The sequence below is a fragment of the Tachysurus fulvidraco genome, chromosome 21, assembly GCF_022655615.1.
Source record: "Tachysurus fulvidraco isolate hzauxx_2018 chromosome 21, HZAU_PFXX_2.0, whole genome shotgun sequence".
NCBI lineage: Eukaryota > Metazoa > Chordata > Actinopteri > Siluriformes > Bagridae > Tachysurus > Tachysurus fulvidraco.
The window spans coordinates 20,948,875-20,970,397 of NC_062538.1; the positions used below are offsets into that span (position 1 = coordinate 20,948,875).

The 21,523-nt window shown below is 45.8% G+C and overlaps 1 protein-coding gene across 4 annotated transcripts in view; it reads left to right on the forward strand.

The window, feature by feature from the left end:
• Positions 1–21,523, forward strand: part of cert1b (ceramide transporter 1b) — a 37,847-nt gene that overhangs the window by 9,087 nt on the left and 7,237 nt on the right. For all 4 annotated transcript variants that reach the window (XM_027152718.2, XM_027152717.2, XM_027152720.2 and 1 more), the window contains exons 3-9: positions 10,383–10,499; positions 14,369–14,476; positions 15,441–15,579; positions 16,900–16,983; positions 17,600–17,757; positions 19,760–19,852; positions 20,948–21,034. In XM_027152718.2, the coding sequence (XP_027008519.1) occupies positions 10,383–10,499; positions 14,369–14,476; positions 15,441–15,579; positions 16,900–16,983; positions 17,600–17,757; positions 19,760–19,852; positions 20,948–21,034 (786 nt within the window). The remainder of the gene's footprint in view (positions 1–10,382; positions 10,500–14,368; positions 14,477–15,440; positions 15,580–16,899; positions 16,984–17,599; positions 17,758–19,759; positions 19,853–20,947; positions 21,035–21,523) is intronic.

Consider the following 21,523-nt stretch of genomic DNA (forward strand, 5'->3'; position numbering starts at 1 on the left):
TTATTTGGGTAACACAGGTTTTGTGTATCAAACCTTCTCAAAAGTGGGTCCTGGGTGGAGGAGGCGTGGCTTCTGTGAAGGACGTTTTTTTTAATGCGTCTGTATAACTGGTGGAGTTGTGGCGTTGTGCCTCTTGATCAGGGTAGGAGGCTTAGGTTCTTGTTTCCAGTGTAGGAGGCGTGACTTAGGTTCTCGGGTCCAGTGTAGGAGGCGTGGCCTGGCTCTTGTCTCCTGTGTAGGGGCTTGGCTCTCGTCTCCAGTGTAGGAGGCGTGGTCTGGTTCTTGTTTCCAATGTAGGGGCGTGGCTTGGTTCTCTTTCCAGCATATGGGGTGTGGCCTGGCTATCATTTCCAGCACAGGGGGCGTGGCTTGGCTCTCATTTCCAGTCTAGGAGGTGTGGCTTCTATGCATTTATCTCCTTTAAGAAGGTGTGGTCTATGTGTCAAACAGGGGAGGCTTTTGTGCCTCAGTCTCGGTGAAGGATCTGTGGCTTCTGTGCAATAGACTTAGTAAAGGAGGCTAAATATAATTAATTAATAAATTTTTCTTTAATCTGATGTTTCAACTTAATAAAAATAAAATCCTGTTTCTTTTCTCAGGATCGGTTCAGGTGAGGGTTAAAGTTGACTTTCGACCCCGAGCTTCTGCAGCTGCTTCGATCCGATCGCAGTCCAACGTCGAACTGGTTTATTTAGCACGCAGATAAAGATCTGCAATCAGGGTGTGAGAGTTTACAGCTGGCTCTCAGCAAGGGGGGAGGGGTGGGTAGGGGGAGCAGACGGAAGAACGTCGGAGGTGTTGGGAGTTTTAGGGAAAGATCCCCGAAGGCCGCTGCCACGATGCCTCGCCTCAGTGTCTCAAGAGTCAGACGTCTTTATAAAGCAGAGCGTTGATTTATTTTTTAATGACATGCACATCACCGATAAACAAATTTAATACAATGTGTTAAATATGGTGGAGTTTTTTTAATGATTGTCTCACAGACGCGTGGAGACGCGTTACAGTGAGCTTTAAACTCCTGAAGATTTCTGTTTGTAGCCAGTTGGACTTAATGATTTTAATTCAGTCCCCAAGTGTTTAAGCAAAGCACAGACTGGTTAAACGCAGGGCTTATTAAGCTCCATCCCATGTGGAAGCAAAGAACACACACACACACACACACACACACACACACACACACACACTCCGTCCGTATTGACTTGCTGAATATTTGATAAAGGTACGGCTGTTTGTAGACAGAGCTGCTGAATTCGTAGTTTGAGGGTCAAGAGCATTTTAAAAAGTCAATGCTGGTGTGTGTGAGAGGGGGGGTGGGTTGTTGTGAGGGGTTATGGGATGTTTTGATTTATTTTATTTTTTTTTAAGAAGTGTGTGCGCAAACAAGAGCCTGCCAAAACCTCAGAGCATTGAAAAAACTGGCCAGTCTCGGGGCCTGTGTGTGTGTACGTGTGTGTGTGTGTGTGTACGTGTGTGTGTGTGCTTGCCTGTGCTGTCACATGCTAAAACCTGGGCCTGCTCCAGAGCTGAGCTTGCTGTTGCTATTCGTTTAGTGGTTTTGGTTCCATTCCAATACTGACTGTAGCCCACATCTGTACACCAGCACACACACTCTCACTCACTCTCTCTTGTACTCATTCACACTCTACCACTCACTCTCTCTCTCTCACTCACTCTCTCTCTCGTGCACACATACACACACACACACACACCCACTCACACTCTCTCTCTCTCTCTCTCTCTCTCTCTCTCTTGTACACACACTCACTCACTCACTCACTCACTCACACTCTCTCTCTCTCGCACACACACTCTCTCTCTCTCTCTCTCTCTCTCTCTCTCTCGTACACACATTCTTTCACTCTCTCTTACTCTCTCTCACTCTCACACACACACACACACTCTTTCTCGCTCTCATACACACATTCACTCGCACACACTCTTGTACACACGCACTCACTCATACACACACTTCCACTCTTTTGCACACACACTCGGACTCTCACACACACTTACATATTCTTTCACAGACTTGCGCATTCTTAGAGACGCACACACTCGTCTCCCTCCCCTCGACCTTTAACCTATTTACACTTTGTTCTAAGTAGCGCGTCTACCCGATTACGAATCCGTTTATCAGCTGAACCGTGAGTCCGATCACGTTCCTGCGCTCCTGACACGACTTCAGCGTATTTAAGGTCCCGTAATCCAAACACTCGACCTCGCCTGGAGATTTTTTCTCGGTTCCTCGCTCACAAAGATAGTAATGAAGCTGAGCACGCAACCCAAACACCCAGTTTCACACTCGCATTTCACATGTCAGACCCCTAAAAAAAACGTCTGAAAAGGCCACGCCCACAAGATAATTCGCTAATAATTGTGACTGAAGGTTGCGTTAACATGCTGAACAATTTTTTTGTTTGTTTGAGATGTCTGAAGCTTTGCTATAGCCTAGTTTTGTTTTTTCCTGGTTCGTGTTAACGTTCTGAATCACCGTATTGTTTCCTTACCCTCGTGTGTTTTTTTTTTTGTTTGGTAATAAGAAACCTTCGGAACTTTATTAACCCATTAAAAAATTAGCTGCAGGCACTGAACTGGACCAGGCATGTTCTGTGTGTGTGTGTGTGTCACACAGCTGTGGCGTCTCGGTTATCTTGTAAACCCAGTTCTCCAGCAGGTCCGTGCGAAAGCGTGCATAGGTTTAGAAACAGTCTTTAACTCGCACGGATCTGCAAACAGAAACCGAGAGAAACTTTTCAGTCGAACGGGAACTCGGTCAAATTTAATTTCTTAACATCGAGGGTTTAAGGAAGTGATGAAATTCAAGACTCTTTTGGTATAAAAAGCAGGAAACCCGTGTCCTTTTTCCTGTGTTGCTCCTTCCTGTGTGTCCACGCGTGTTAGAGGTCACATCCTGCACTTCAGAGCCAGTAAATCTATTTCTCTTTGGTCCCTCAAGCTGCATTTGAATTTTTATTAATATTTAAATAATTTTGAATATTTATGAGGCGATCGTTCGTGATGAAGCGTTTGTATCGGAACGTGGCGTTCCTCTTACACCACAACGGTTTGGCGACGTGTTTCACTTCACGTCACTCGTTATAATTACCATTTAATACGAAACGTTCACAGAACAGTCGAGAAACGAAAAATCGTTTCATTAACAGTCACCAAAAAAAAAAAAAATTCACCACACCAACTATTAAACATTTTTTTCCTTTATTTGTTAAGCTACGATATTTATAGTCGTAGATGTTACTATGGAAACGGTATCCTATTAGAACATGCACGTTAAACGAAGTCTGTCGATACCGTTCGTGTTGCAACCTGAAGTAAAGTAACACGAGGTCGTGTGTTTATACAGTACATCAAGCGTGACCGGATTAAACAAAATGTTTATTTTGGCGTCATCCTGCTCCGTTTTTACAGACCGGCGCACAAAACCTGACGTGATTTACCCCTTAAATACAAAACCGACACTTTTGTAGGTCGTGTGTCGTTCCGTCGCGTGTCATCTACCGTTCATACATTTGGTCCATGGCTTCATTTGAAACCACAAACTAAACAATACACAGATGAGTGTTATGTACAGGATTGTGAGCGATTGTGTCACTTCCTGCGTTTTCTGTGATCCGATAGCTATCCGACGGTAAAAAGACCAGGTCTAAATGCCCTCCGAAACGTTCTCGAGACGGATATAAATCCGATTGTTCGAACCCCTTCAGGAGGTGGTCTGGGACGAGTTTAAGATGAAACTGGACAGGTGTAAATGAATGTGGATGTTCAAGCCTCATACGGTACAGACCAAAAGTTTGGACACACCTCCTCATTCAAAGCGAACATTTAGTTCATAACAAAAAAGTGTGAAACAACTGAAAATGTGTCGTATTCTAGGTTCTTCAAAGTAGCCACCTTCTGCTTTGATTACTACTTTGCACACTCTCGGCATTCTCTTGATGAGCTTCAAGAGGTCGTCACCTGAAATGGTCTTCCGACAGTCTTGAAGGAGTTCCCAGAGATGCTTAGCACTTGTTGGCCCTTTTGCCTTCACTCTGAGGTCCAGCTCACCCCAAACCGTCTCGATCGGGTTCAGGTCCGGTGACTGTGGAGGCCATGTCATCAGGTGCAGCACCCCATCACTCTCCTTCATGGTCAAATAGCCCTTACACAGCCTGGAGGTGTGTTTGGGGTCATTTTTTTTTCACATGTTTTTGTTATGTATATAATTCCACACGTGTTAATTCATAGTTTTGATGCCTTCAGGGTGAATCTACAATTTTCATAGTCATGAAAATAAAGAAAACTCTTTGAATGAGAAGGTGTGTCCAAACTTTTGGTCTGTACTGTACGTCAGCGCTATACTCCTCCCAAACGGAAGTACGTCACTCGCAGGTGATCTTTCACCCAGGCGTCTCGTCGGGTCTTAAAACGCGCTGCTGCTTCCTCCAGCGAAAACGCCAGCAAACAGTAAACGCTGTTTTTTTGTAGCATAACCGTTCTGACGCATACACCAAAGCGTGTTCCGTTTCAGTTACCCCGGAAATGAGGTAAAATATATTTGCATTCTGGGCGGGAGTCGAAAGATCGGATCGATATCCGATTCGCCGAGACGCATTTACGTGGCCTGATGTAAACGGATTTACAACAGTTTAAACAAATCAGAAAGCTATCGGATCAGAGACGACACACGAAGTGACCGGGTGTAAAAAGGCACTTAGAATACAGTGCAGAAGCAGATCATTAACGATCGGACCTTCTGCATCTGAAACGTTTCTACGGCGCTGTCGAATCCTCGATCCTGATCAGTCGGAAGGTGACGGGTAATTTTCTATAAAATCACGTCCGACCGATTTTTCCCGCCGTGTTTAGAAGTATAACAGGTCCGTATTAAAGTCTTTAAGGGTTACTAGAAGCAGACACTTTATATAAATCAAACACTTAACGTTAAAACTTTACGAGTTTCCATGTTTTCTACGATGGGAAAGTCTACAGAGAGGAAGAGTTGTGATTTATTCGCTTGCTTACGATCTTGGTCACGTGACAACCTGTTTTTTATTTTTAGCCGTTTTTTTTTCCCGAACGACTTTATAGCCGCCGAGAACGGGAACCAACTCGTCTCTCAGACATCAAGTAACTATAAATGGATAAAAAGGACACTGTGTTAAAAACACCTCGTCCAGAATTCAGACTTCCTGCTCAGGACCTTCGGGTTCCTCGACCCTACGTTCAGCAAACGACAAAAAAAAACGAAAACCGATCGAGTTTGCCGTTGATTTAACCGTAGGATCACTACGTCGTCACATTCTTCTAATTCCTGCTGTATTTCTCTCATTTTACTACGACTTCTTTTCCTTCCTCTTTTTCGTTTCCCTTTTTCTCTCAATTTCATCCATCACGCTACAGAAATACAGTGAGTTCATCAGCGGTGAGTCATCGACTTTCCCGTTTCCCCCCAGACGATGACCGGACTCATGAGTACTGGCTGCTTGTTACACTCCTCACTGTTGGTCTTCAGACTCCAGAAAAGAAAGTCTGTGGATAGTTTCGATTCCCGTCATGTGTCTGCTTTTAATATCCAACACAAAACAATCCAGTCATCGAGTGTTGGACTCCTTTTTTTTACCATCTGGGGCTTTCTGGGTTCAGTGCTGAATTTATTTGTGCTCTTAAACTCTGTTGTCGCGCTTAACGTCTCAAACGAAAAGTGGACACTTGGGGCTTTAGAGAGAGAGACACACAGAGACACACACAGAGACACACACACACACACAGAGACACACACACAGAGACACACACACACACACACAGAGACACACACACAGAGACACACACACACACACACACACACACACACACACACACACAGAGACACACACACACACACAGAGACACACACACACACACAGAGACACACACACACACACAGAGACACACACACACACACAGAGACACACACACACACAGAGACACACACACACACACAGACACACACACACACACACAGAGACACACACACACACACACAGAGACACACACACACACAGAGACACACACACACACACACACACACAGACACACACAGAGACACACACACACACACACAGAGACACACACACACAGACACACACACACACACAGACACACACACAGCGACAGAGACACACACACACACACACACACAGAGACACACACACACACACACAGACACACACAGAGACACACACAGACACACACACACACACACACACACAGAGACACACACAGACACACACACACACAGAGACACACACAGACACACACACACACAGAGACACACACACACACACACAGCGACACACACACACACACACAGCGACACACACACACACACACAGCGACACACACACACACAGCGACACACACACACACAGCGACACACACACACACACACACACAGCGACACACACACACAGCGACAGAGACACACACACACACAGCGACACACACACACACACACACAGCGACACACACACACACACAGCGACACACACACACACACAGCGACACACACACACACACACAGCGACAGAGACACACACACACACACACACAGCGACAGAGACACACACACACACACACACACAGCGACAGAGACACACACACACACACACACAGCGACAGAGACACACACACACACACACACAGCGACAGAGACACACACACACACACACACAGCGACAGAGACACACACACACACACACACAGCGACAGAGACACACACACACACACACACAGCGACAGAGACACACACACACAGCGACAGAGACACACACACACACACACACAGCGACAGAGACACACACACACACACACACAGAGACACACACACACACACACACAGAGACACACACACACACACACACAGAGACACACACACACACACACACAGCGACAGAGACACACACACACACACACACAGCGACAGAGACACACACACAGCGACAGAGACACACACACACAGCGACAGAGACACACACACACAGCGACAGAGACACACACACACACACAGCGACAGAGACACACACACACGCACACAGCGACAGAGACACACACACACACACACACAGCGACAGAGACACACACACACACACACACAGCGACAGAGACACACACACACACACACACAGCGACAGAGACACACACACACACACACAGCGACAGAGACACACACACACACACACACAGCGACAGAGACACACACACACAGCGACAGAGACACACACACACACACACACAGCGACAGAGACACACACACACACACACAGCGACAGAGACACACACACACACGCACACAGCGACAGAGACACACACACACGCACACAGCGACAGAGACACACACACACGCACACAGCGACAGAGACACACACACACGCACACAGCGACAGAGACACACACACACGCACACAGCGACAGAGACACACACACACAGCTACAGAGACACACACACACACACAGCTACAGAGACACACACACACACACACAGCTACAGAGACACACACACACACACAGCTACAGAGACACACACACACACACACAGCTACAGAGACACACACACACACACACAGCTACAGAGACACACACACACACACACAGCTACAGAGACACACACACACACACACAGCTACAGAGACACACACACACACACACACAGCTACAGAGACACACACACACACACACACAGCTACAGAGACACACACACACACACACACACAGCTACAGAGACACACACACACACACACACAGCTACAGAGACACACACACACACACACAGAGACACACACACACACACACAGCTACAGAGACACACACACACACACACAGCTACAGAGACACACACACACACACACACAGATACAGAGACACACACACACACACACACACACACACAGCTACAGAGACACACACACACACACACAGCTACAGAGACACACACACACAGCTACAGAGACACACACACACACACACAGCTACAGAGACACACACACACACACACAGCTACAGAGACACACACTCTCACACACACATCTACAGAGACACACACACACACACACAGCTACAGAGACACACACACACACACACAGCTACAGAGAACACACACACACACACAGCTACAGAGACACACACACACACACAGCTACAGAGACACACACACACACACACACAGCTACAGAGACACACACACACACACACACACAGCTACAGAGACACACACACACACACACACAGCTACAGAGACACACACACACACACACAGCTACAGAGACACACACACACACACACACAGCTACAGAGACACACACACACACACACACAGCTACAGAGACACACACACACACACACACACACACACAGCTACAGAGACACACACACACACACACAGCTACAGAGACACACACACACACACACACACACACACACACACACAGCTACAGAGACACACACACACAGCTACAGAGACACGCACACACACAGCTACAGAGACACACACACACACAGCTACAGAGACACACACACACACACACACACACGCAGCTACAGAGACACACACACACACAGCTACAGAGACACACACACACACACAGCTACAGAGACACACACACACACACACAGCTACAGAGACACACACACACACACACACACACACACACACAGCTACAGAGACACACACACACACACAGACAGAGACACACACACACACACACACACACACACACACACACACACACAGCTACAGAGACACACACACACACAGCTACAGAGACACACACACACACAGCTACAGAGACACACACACACACAGCTACAGAGACACACACACACACAGCTACAGAGACACGCACACACACAGCTACAGAGACACGCACACACACACACACGCAGCTACAGAGACACACACACACACACAGCTACAGAGACACACACACACACAGCTACAGAGACACACACACACACACACACAGCTACAGAGACACACACACACACACACACAGCTACAGAGACACACACACACACAGACGCACACAAGTATTTCACTCGGTGTAATCTTTGTTCCAGTGTTATTGTAGAGATGTGGGAATTGTTTGGCTCACAAACCCGTCCCACATCCATTCTTATTGCCCTGCTGCCCAGCAGCTGAACACAGAGTCACTGTACTCTACATACAGAAACCCAACAGCACCCTGACGAATCTTATAACAGGCTTGTGGCAATAAAATACTTCCTGTTTGAAGACTACTGTAGAAAACCGAACACGTTTCCACTGCTGACGTTCAGTCCCAGGTCTGTACTGATGACCGATGATGTTTGTTTTTGCTCAGCGTGATCCCACCCTGACACCGTTCCCATCCCTCCGTTTTTCCGTTCCCATCCCTCACCATCAGCCATGTTCAGCTGGTTCCCACACATCACGGAAGCTTTTTAGATGTGACGTTCAGGCTGAAAATAAACCCGGTCAAAGCACCAGTTCGAGCCTGCAGCTTTGCCTTGTCAGGGTTTCTCCTACTGAGGGCTAATCCGTTTCTCCTCAGGCCGAAGATTTGTAATCATTCTTCTCGTAAGCATCGTCCTCTCGAGAAAGGATTAAGGACGACGCGTGCAGTCAGGTGACGGTGTCCCTGACAGTAGAGTATTGTCTGGCGTTAGCGCTCTGTAGGTTTAGCGGTTACGATGCAGGACCCACGAGACCAGAGCGCCAACAGGAGATCAAAACCAAACATGATTCCCAGTTGGGGGCGTGGCCTAGAGTTTAAACGTACATATGTATACTTGAAAGGCAGAAAAAAACATTATTACAATACAAAGGGAAAAATCGAAAAATCATTCATTCTGCTGCTAAAGCGTAAAAAAGTGGCACCTTTGCCTCTGTTATTCTTGCAAAGCAAAACCTGTTTCTTTTTTTTTGCTCTCCCCGTGCCTCGGGGGTTTTCTCCGGGTACTCCGGTTTCCTCCCCCGGTCCAAAGACATGCATGGTAGGTTGATTGGCATCTCTGGAAAATTGTCCGTTGTGTGTGTGTGTGTGTGTGTGTGTGTGTGTGTGAGTGAATGAGGGTGTGTGTGTGTGTGTGTCCTGTAATGGGTTGGCACTCCGTCCAGGGTGTATCCTGCCTCGATGCCCAATGACGCCTGCGGTAGATCGGATAAGCGGTAGAAAATGAATGAGTGAGTGTTTAGCGTTAACTTTTTTTTTTTTATTTTATCCTGTATGGGAGAATCATCAGAAATCCTTCACAAGCTTATCATTGCCAGATATATTACAAATCTTTTTTTTTTTTTTTTTTTTAATTTTTTTTTTACCCATAATTAAAATTCTCTCTCTCTCTCTCTCTCTCTCTCTCTCTTTTTACAGCCCCACGAGTTTGACGAGTGCAGGTTGGATATCAGTGTTAACGACAGCGTGTGGTACCTGAGAGCTCAGGACCCGGACCACCGTCACCAGTGGATCGAGTCCATCGAGCAGCACAGGGTGAGTCTGACATCATTCCCTCCAACACTTCCCCCTAACCGCAAGTTCGTACCGCAGTGAAGCTCAGAGCACTTTCGATTCAAAGTGAAAGCACTTTTGCTCAGACAGAAATCTCTGAAATCTCTGAAACCTCTTCTGTATTTTGTTCCATGCTGATTTTTGCATGTGGTCGGACACGAAGGAGTCTGATTGGTCGGCACATAACGACGCAATACTTCCCTTTTTGTCCAGAGAAATTCTCACCATTTGTTTGCAACACACTTGTGAGATTCGTTAACGTCTTCAGGTTTGTAAAACGAAGCTTTAATATAAAAGAAACGGAATGAGAGTATGCCATTCACTCCGGTAACCTCTACTCTACATGCCGTGCTTATGAACGTGTTATAAAGGCATTATGAAGGTCCCTTTAAATAAAATGCTACCACGAGTTTAAAAAACGACAAATAAAAACACTGCTGAGGTTTTTATCCTTCACGTTACTCTGGACTCCTGTCTGGGCCATCTGCCTTCTGCCCCAGCGATGTCATCGTGTGAGCGTTGCCATGGCGCTCGTGTTGCCGAGGGGAACCGAGAGTCTTCATTACGGAGCTTGTCTCGGTGCCTGGACGGTACGTGCTGCTTTTACAAACACTCGAATATCGTCTTCCTGCGACTTTGTGGCAAGTCACGTAGACCGACAGGTTAATGTGGGGTTTTTTGTTTTGTTTTGTTTTTTTAAGCCCATGTGAGTCCTGCATTCTCAATGAGAATAAATATATTTTTATTTAAACGTTTTATTCTATTTTAAATTAAGTAAAATATCAAAAAAAAAAAAAACAAAAACAAAAAGCGGACCTTAAATGTGACTGCATATTCTCCTGTCCTCGGCATCGATTAGAAATATATAAATAAATAAATAAATTTCACAAGCCCACTGAAGTGTGTAATTTCGGTGCGTTCCTGATGATAAACGATAAAGCGAAGTTTTTAAACCTTCCAAGTGGGCGTGGCCTATTATTGTAATCAGCTAGCTATGTTGACTGCTTTTACAGTGCACAGTCACTGTGCGAGTGTGTGAGAGCGTGCGAGAGAGTGTGTGTGTGTGTGCAACTCATATTTGTAGGATGTGGATCTCACACAAACATGTACCTCGGGTATTCTTTACCATTTCTTAGTATTGGTCTCTCACATGTATACACACACACACACACACTCCTACACGTACACACACACACGTACACACTCGCAAGCATATATGGTCACACCTGCATATGTATACAGTTACAGAGACATTAATGTCGATAGACACACAAATGCATGTACAGTCTAGAGTCTAAAGGAGAGGTGGGAATGGGGTGGGGGTCCTCATGTTAGCTGCCAAAAAAAGAGCCCTGTATATGGGGGTGTGTGTTGGGGTGTGGCCGAATTACTGCACAATAATACACTTAACAATTGTGTGTATGTGTGTATATATACTGTATTGCCAAAAGTGTGTGTGTGAACACAATCATTTGTGCATCTGTCTCTCTCTCTCTCTCTCTCTCTCTCTCTCTCTCTCTCTCTCTGTATCACTCTGTATCTCTCTCACTCTCCCTTCCTACTTTCTACTAATACACTTTTGACATTTCATTGCTAACTCTGCTGTTAGTCACACCTTGTTTTCTGTATTTGTTGTGTGTCATGTGTCGTGTATGTGTGGTAACCAACATGTGCCTCACATTAGAGCCATGTAGATGGACACCCTGACCTCTGTCTCTGTGTGTGTGTGTGTGTGTGTGTGTGTGTGTGTGTGTGTGTGTGTGTGTGTGTGTGTGTGTGTGTGTGTGTGTGTGTGTGTGTGTGTGAGAGAGAGATAGAAATACAGGAGTCATGCTAAATTGGATCACATGAGAGAGCAAATCCAGCAAAGAGCCTTCAAGCGCGCACACACACAGGAAAAAAGTATATTTAATCTGAAGTGGGGTGTGTGTGTGTGGGGGGGGGGGGGTGAGCGTGGGGGTGTGATTAATGGAGCCCAACCGGATTTCAATTAAACAGAACATTTCATTTTTTATTTACTTTATCAATGTTATATAGTGCCATAGACCACACACATACAGAGACACGCACGCACACACACACACACACACACACACATACAGAGACACACACACACACACACACATACAGAGACACATACACACACATACAGAGACACACACACACGCGCACACACACGCACACATACAGAGACACACACAGAGACACACGCATACAGAGACACACACATACAGAGACACACACACAGACATAGAGACACACTCAAACGCGCGCACAGACACACACAGAGACGGACACGTGCAACCTCTTTCATATCTATTTATTCATTTACACACAGCTTTTCTCTCTCTCACACACACGCACATAGTATCTCTCTCTCTCTCACACACACACACGCACATAGTATCTCTCTCTCTCTCTCTCTCTCTCTCTCTCTCTCTCTCTCTCTCTCTAATATATATATATATATATATATATATATATATATATATATATATATATATTAGATTGGATGCTGACTCTACACTATTAGATTTCATCAGCGATCGATCAGATAAACGCAGACTCCTCCAAGCTCGTGATTGGTTACGTTACAGGCGTCTCGGCGTCACCGCGAGCCGAGCCGATTGGCCAGAGCGACCGTAAGAGCGAGTGGTCTCGATCAGGAGGGTTGTGTTTGAACTGGAGTTAACTCTGGAAACTGAGACTGAACATCGAGTGAGCTTTACTGCCCTCTAGTGTCAAAGCAGCACCATGACGCCTCAGTTCATCAGGGAGTGAATGTCAGCAGACAGGAAGCTGCTCTTGCTATAAAGCGGGTAGGGAGCGAAACAGGCGTCTGTTGGACGTTATCTCATCGGCGCTGCCCATAACGCCGATTTGTTCTGGAGTTAGGAACTGATTTTTATTACATTCTGAGCCAAGTATTAAACACCGTTTTATAGCAACCCACAAAAAACTGAACTATACACATTCCTTCCTCCCACTCAGAAGGTGATTATTGTCTTTCTGCTCGTTTATAATTTCGGTTATTCCGATGTTGAGGAACGTTCACGATGCCGGTTCAGTTCCTTTTCAGACTCGTGTTCTAGCAGCTGTAAATGTTCTACATTCCTTTAACCGCTTCCTGGATCCTAGTAAGACGAGAAACGAGAAGTCGTGTCAGAGAGGAAGCGTAAAAAGAGCGTGAACTTGGCTCTGTAGTCGAGAACGTACAGTAATAGAAGTTTATGGAAGTGTGTCATAAAGTATGAACTGTGAACACACCCTGAATATGACACATACACACACACACACACAGTTGCATGATTCTCTCCCTTCATGAGAAACACCTTGCTGAGTTGTTGTTTGTGTAAGAGCCCGAGATGCAGAGCCGGGCCTGTCTCGTCTTGCTCCGTCTCCCGCCTCGCCTCGCCTCAGGTGTGCACGCTTGTTTATACGCCACCTAACACACTCTATTTTAAGCCGTTACTCATAAAGGGTCTCAGGAGGAATCCTTACAGGTGCGACTTACAGATTTGTAGTGAAGCGATCTGTTCTGTCGATCCTGTGTAAGACTCTGACACATTTTTGTTTTGTGAAACCATGGCAACCAAAACGGTAGTAAACAAAGCGGCCGCTCGGATCCCTCGGGGTCTGGACTACAACGTGAGAACGTCACGAGCTTATATCACAGCCCTGTTAAATTCTCAAAGACCTCGTTCATTCTAAAGTAATGGGATGTGTTTCACACTGAAGGCTCCTTACCTTAAATGTCCCTTACATGACAAGCTGCATGTTTTTCAGTGCCATTAACTTTTACCCCTCTCTCTCTCCCTCTCACCCTCTCTCTCTCTCTCTCTCTCTCCCAGGTTGAGTCTGGTTACGGCTCTGAGTCCAGTTTGAGGAGACATGGCTCCATGCTTTCTCTCACCTCAGCTACCAGCAGCTACTCTGCCACTTCAACGTCCTCTTTTAAGGTGTGAAAACACACAGACGCATACACAGAGTGGCACGCACAGAGAGGCGCGTGCACACATGCAGACACGCATGCGCACAGAGAGGCACGCAAAGAGAGGCGTGTGCACACACGCAGACACACACACGCACGCACACAGAGAGACACGTGCATGCACACAGAGAGGCACGTGCATGTACACAGAGTGGCGCGCACAGAGAGGCGCGTACACACGCAGACGCACGCGCACAGAGAGGCACGTGCACACACGCAGACACACGCATGCGCACAGAGAGGCGCGTGCACACACGCACAGAGAGGCACGTGCATGCACACAGTGTGGCGCGCACAGAGAGGCGAATGCACACACATAGACACACGCACGCGCACAGAGAGGCACGTGCATGCACACAGAGAGGCACGTGCATGCACAGAGAGGCACGTGCATGCACACAGAGTGGCGCGCACAGAGAGGCGCGTGCACACGCAGACACACGCACGCGCACAGAGAGGCACGTGCACACACGCAGACACGCGCACAGAGAGGCGCACGCACGCACAGACAGACGTGCATGCACACAGAGAGACACGCACAGAGAGACACGTGCACACACGCACGTGCACAGAGAGGCGCACAGACAGACGCGCACAGAGACACACACACACAGCTCCAACCTTTCATTGACCCTCACGCTTCACATATCCCTTCTTCCGCATCCCACGTTTCCAGAAAGTTCTTTACAGTCTGATTAAAAAATATCATATCACGATACACATTTCTACAAAACATGACGCGCAAGTTCTAAAGCCGAGAAGTTTAGTGCAGAGAAATTGATTACCAACTAGATCTTATATCATCATTTCGCACAGCCGTAACTCTGGAACTCTGTAGTAAATCCTTTCTGTGTGTGTGTGTGTGTGTGTGTGTGTGTGTGTGTGTGTGTGTGTGTGTGTGTGTGTGTGTGTGTGTGTGTGTGTGTTTGCAGAAGGGCCACAGTCTGCGAGAGAAACTGGCCGAGATGGAGACGTTCAGAGACATCCTGTGCAGGCAGGTGGACACACTGCAGAAATATTTTGACGCCTGCTCAGACGCCGTGTCCAAAGACGAGCTGCAGAGGGATAAGAGTGAGTGACGCACACCGTGACAACACTGTAATACAACACCCGCCTTTGTGTTACTAACAATGCGCCACTCAGGTAACACTACGTACAACACACCAGCCGAAGGTTCGGAAAGATCCAGAAACACAGGAAACCGTTCGGCCCCCACCCCACACCCCCCGTTCTATCAGTATACCTTTCCAACAATCCTCGAGTCTGATGGTCAGGAAGGATTCGCCGTCTAGAACAGCGGCCATGGCAGCAGGTCCTGCTGGAATACGGGCGCAGACTGGATATGACCTCACACCAAGCAGTTGGTTTTGTTTCAGACGTTCGCTAAGAATAAGAATAACAGCGACGTAGACAACACAGAACAGACGTGACAATAACACAGAGCTCCATCTTACTCCTGTTTTAGCTCAAGTGTCTTTACATTTTTCCTTAACTCACTTTTTCATTCCTTACTTTTGCATCACCCTCTCTTTCTTCCTCCCTCTCTCCTTCTCTGTCTCTATCTCTATATCTCTCTCTCTCTCTTTCTCTCTCCCCATCTCTCTCTCTCCGTCCCTCTCTCTTTTTCTCCTTCTCTCTCTCTATATATCTCTTTATCTCTCTCTCTCTCGCTCTTCCTCTCTCTAGCTCTCTCTCTCCTCTTCTCTTTTTCTGTCTCTCTCTCACCCTTCCTCTCTCTCTCTCTCTATCTCTCGCTCTTCCCCCTCTCTCTTTCTCTCTCTCTATCTCTATCTCTCTCTTTCTCTCTCCCCATCTCTCTCTCTCTCTCCGTCCCTCTCTCTTTTTCTCCTTCTCTCTCTATATATATCTCTTTATCTCTCTCTCTCGCTCTTCCTCTCTCTAGCTCTCTCTCTCCTCTTCTCTTTTTCTGTCTCTCTCTCTCTCTCACCCTTCCTCTCTCTCTCTCTCTATCTCACCCTTCCTCTCTCTCTCTCTTCCCCCTCTCTCGTTCTCTCTCTGTCTCTCTCTCTCTTTCTGCACACAATCAACCACTTCTTTTATCCGCTCACAGTCCTCCCCCTCGTCATCTCTCACTCTGTTTCCTTTCACTCTCATTGTTTTCTTCGTTCTTTTGATCACGCCTCTCCTCCCATTCTTTCCTTTTTCTGCCTCCTCTCTCTCTCTCTCTCTCTCTCTCTCTCTCTCTCTCTCTCTGAGGAAAGAGCAGGACCATTGTGGTGTTGTGTTTTGTGCTGGATTTCTGCACTTGCTGTCTCATTGTGCTTCTGATCTACTGGCAGCTCTAGTCACTGCCTTCCACTTCCACCAGGGTCTCTGAGTTCATAGTGTGTGTGTGTGTGTGTGTGCGTGTGTGTGTGTTCCTGTGTCCAGTTGTGGAGGATGATGAAGACGACTTTCCTACTACTCGCGCTGATGGCGAATTCCTGCACAACCACAACGGCAGCAGAGAGAAGTGTAAGTTTCTCCTGGTTTGTTTGTTTGTTTGTTTGTTTGTTTATTGACTGAAACTTGGAACTCATGAGGTTTTGAGGTTAGTAAAAGAATTTACTTCAGAACAATTTGCTTATTATTTGTGATATAAAAGAGATAAAAGACACAGAGATAAAAGAACATCTTTGATTCGGTCGTAAAATTCAAACTTCCTGTGTGTGTGTGTGTGTGGGGGGGGGGGGGGGCTTTAAAGGTTAATGCTTTTTTGCGTGTTCATGTGTAGATCAAATTTAAGTTCAGATCTCTTTAAAAATACACACTGTTGTTTTTTTAATTTTTGGGTGATTACTTCATTTTAGTATTTTTGTTTCATTTATTTTTCTGGCCCAGAAATAATTTTCACCTACCATCACTCCATCAGGCATGTGTGTTTTCCACGGAGTAAAATTATTGTCCATTAGTGAGAAATGGATAAAGTTTGGAATCAGATGTGTCTCAAATCAAAGCGTTCTAAAAAAAAAAAAAAAAAGACATATCGCCCCTTTAATTTGACTCATTTGAATGTTGTATTTTTCCAGATTTATTTTTAATTTATATTTAACAAACGCTGTAACGGTCGTCCTTATGTTCCGCTCCGTAGTGTTCCAGTCTCTGAGTACTAAGGGCCTGAACGGGATCGATTTTAAAGGCGAGGCCATCACGTTTAAAGCCACTACGGCGGGAATCCTGGCCACACTCTCGCACTGCATCGACCTGATGGTGAAGAGAGAGGACAGCTGGCAGAGGAGACTGGATAAGGTACATGATGGGGATTCACCTGCACTGAGACACACACCAAGTCAAATAACCACCTGAAGGCAGTTAAAGCTAAATATTTTTGTCATATTTGTTACAGATGTGTTTAAAAAAAAAATCGCGAGAGTTTTGGTTCATTGTTCTTCATTGAGGGAGAATATTAACCTGGTCAGGGATGAGATACATCTGATGTTACTGTGTACACTGGGACTAAACCCTGGATGAGACATTCTCTCTTTCTCAATTGAGAACATTGGGAAACCCCCCACACACAGTGGGATGAGTTCAGGGTTTCGCTGGCGATATATATATATACCTTTATACCTCATAAGATTAAAGAATACACCGATATCTCTAACATCTAACACGAGCCGTTAAGGATAAAGGACAACAAACAGGCGATCAAACAGAAAGGTTTGTCCAGTTCACCGTGACTCACAACTACACAAAGCTTTCGTTCTGTAATGGCCACAAAAGTCAGAAAGAAAAACAGTACGGAAAGCAGCCAGTGTGACACGACAGCAGGAGTTTAGGTGGTGTGTAGGTGGAAGTGTGTCGCTGTATTACAGCACGCAGCTACAGGAACCGGTGATAAACGAGCCGTCGGTGCGGCGGTGGAGTCGGAATAGGGAGCTGCCGTTTTATTCATCTGAACAAGCCGGCGAAAAGGTGTAACACAGAGACGCTCAGCGTCTGTTTAAACGCGATGTGAGTACGACGTGGAGTACGGCCGAAACGTAAAGGCTTTTTAAGTCTTTCCTGCTCACACGGGTCCAGTTCCAGTTGGATCTCTTAGAGAAACGAGGTTTTGTCCCTATCTAGAATAGATCAGGTATTCATCTTCATCAGCTCTTCTTAAAGATGTGATGCTGTTTCATTGAACATGTTGACCATTTTATTTATTAAGCAATATATATAAACAAATGAGGGGGACACGGTGGCTTAGTGGTTAGCACGTCCGCCTCACACCTCCAGGGTTGGGGGTTCGATTCCCGCCTCCGCCTTGTGTGTGTGTGGAGTTTGCATGTTCTCCCCGTGCCTCGGAGGTTTCCTCCGGTTGATTGGCATCTCTGGAAAATTGTCTGGAGTGTGAGTGAATGAGTGTGTGTGTGTGCCCTGTGATGGGTCGGCACTCCGTCCAGGGTGTATCCTGCCTCGATGCCCGCCTGAGATAGGCACAGGCTCCCCGTGACCCGAGAAGTTCGGATAAACGGTAGAAAAGGAATGAATTAATGAATGAATGAATGAATGAATGGAAATGGAAAACATTCACTTTATATTTCAGATTTAATCCCTAACTCATCCAACCAGCCAGAGGATGTAACTGAGTTAAGGGTCGTTCTCACAGCTGTAGCTTGTAGCCTAATGTTCAGTACCTGTTCGTTATACCTTTAATACTTGTACAGTATCCAAGCTGTAGCGTCCTTTTTCGATCTGAGCATCCGGACACTTACTAAGGATGAATACACGCACATATTAATATATTTTTTGTCTTCATATCTGTTCTTTTGCTGCCTTGAAGTAAGAACGAAAACTTTTTAATCTGATAAATCAGACGCGAAAATCCGACTTGCTTTACAGACGGTTTTCTTCGATCGTTTCTTCTCAACGGAACAAACAAGGATCTTTTTTTTTTTTTTTTTTTTTTTTTTAGGAATTTTTAATCTTATTTAATCTGAATCTAATTTCTAATTCTGATTCTGATAAAAGTCGTGACATGACGTTCTAGTTTCACCCAGAAGCCAAAATGTTTTGTAAGCTTTCATAAAAAAAATTAAAGAAATTAGAATTAATAAATAATTAGCCGGACATTTTATCATACAGTCGTTTGCGAATTGCGTCTCGGCGTCCCGGCGTCCTCCGTACGAGACAGCGTATCGTAATAGACTCTAACGTCTGACTCTCGCTCTCGGTGTATCCTTCATTCTCTCGCCGTCCCACATGCGCCTTCCATTTCTCTCATTCATTCCTCTCGTTCTCAATCGCTCTCCCTGTCTGGCTGCAGGAGACGGAGAGGAGGAGGAGGGTGGAGGAGGCCTATAAAACAGCATTGTCCGAGCTGAAGAAGAAATCTCATTTCGGAGGCCCGGATTACGAGGTAGGATTTTATTTGTTTGTTTGTTTGTTTGTTTGTTTTTTAAAGGACACTGCAGAATATCTAAATAACCACTAATTATTATTCCTGATTATCTATGGTACATTCATGCAATTAATGACAGAACAAGTGCAACTCCAGAGCTTTAAGAGGACTTAAAAGGGCATTTTAGCACTTTTCTGTCTCTGTTTACTCAGAATGGCCGTCTAGTGCACTGGGATTAAATAGAGTGCTTGTGTGTAGCTCCGCAGCTCTGCACAGAAATGTCACAAATAACACATTACTTTAAATCCAATCAGTTGTGATAAAGTAAGGGTAAATATTTCACTCACTAATGACATCATCTTTGCCAAAAGTGTGTGTGAGTGTGTGTGAGTGTGTGTGAGTGTGTGTGAGTGTGTGTGAGTGTGTGTGAGTGTGTGTGAGTGTGTGTGAGTGTGTGTGAGTGTGTGTGAGTGTGTGTGAGTGTGTGTGAGTGTGTGTGTGTGTGTGTGTGTGTGTGTGTGTGTGTGTGTGTGTGTGTGTGTGTGTGAGTGTGTGTGTGTGTGTGTGTGTGTGTGTGTGTGTGTGTGTGTGTGTGTGTGTGTGTGTGTGTGTGTGTGTGTGTGTGTGAGTGTGTGTGTGTGTGTGTGTGAGAGAGTGAGTGAGAGAGTGTATGAGTGAGTGAGAGTGTGTATGAGTGTGTCTGTGTGCTTTTTGACACTTGTTGTTGTTGTTAGTTTAGAGGTCAGGCTCTCTGTGCCTCTGATTTAATCTGCTCATAAATCTTTATTTTGTGGCTCAGTTTCCTCTGTATTTATTCCACAAGAGCGACAGCAGACCATAATGTTGGAGCTGATAACAAACCAGCACTGGTTTAGATCTGAGACGTGTGGCCAGTGTTGAAACTGGCTGTGAACAGAAGATCGTCCTTTCTCTCTGGAGACGTTCCTCCTTCTTAACAAATGGGAAATTCATCAAACTTCAAGATGTTTACTTCTCAGATCGAGTCTCCTAAATATCTCCATATTGTGACGTTTAAAACAGTACTGAGAGTCATGACTGAGATCTCTCTCTCTCTCTCTCTCTCTCTCTCTCTCTCTCTCTCTCTTTTCTCAGGAGGGCCCGAACAGTCTCATAAACGAGGATGAGTTCTTTGACGCCGTTGAAGCCGCTCTGGACAGACAAGACAAAATAGAGGAACAGGTTCGGAAAGCTCACGTCCCATCGATTTCAGCTTTATTATATGTTAAAAAAGAACAAAAAAAAACACCTTCTTTGTGTTCAGGTGTTAATTAATGTCAGGTTATATTTCTGAAACCACCCTGGAGTTGATTATTTTCCAAAAGCAGTATGTCCCGAATTATTTATTTATATATTTATTAAACACTAGATCCCGAACAAAACTGGTGATGTCACTAATACACAGAACTAGGGAAGTGGTAGCTCTGTGTTAAAGGTGTTGGTTTACTGATCGGAAGGTCATGAGTTCAAATCTCTTGTCGCCCCTGATCAAGGCCCTTAACCCTCAGTTGCTCAGCAGTAACAAGCAAACCAAACCCTCAAAGTAGCAAGGAACCTATTTGTGCAGAGTTCGGTAGAACGTGTGGATTTATCTTCTCAGGAGCTTCATATTTGTTTGTACAGAAACACACACACTGAATTGTGAGCAGTCCGATTGTGCGTTCGTGTTTT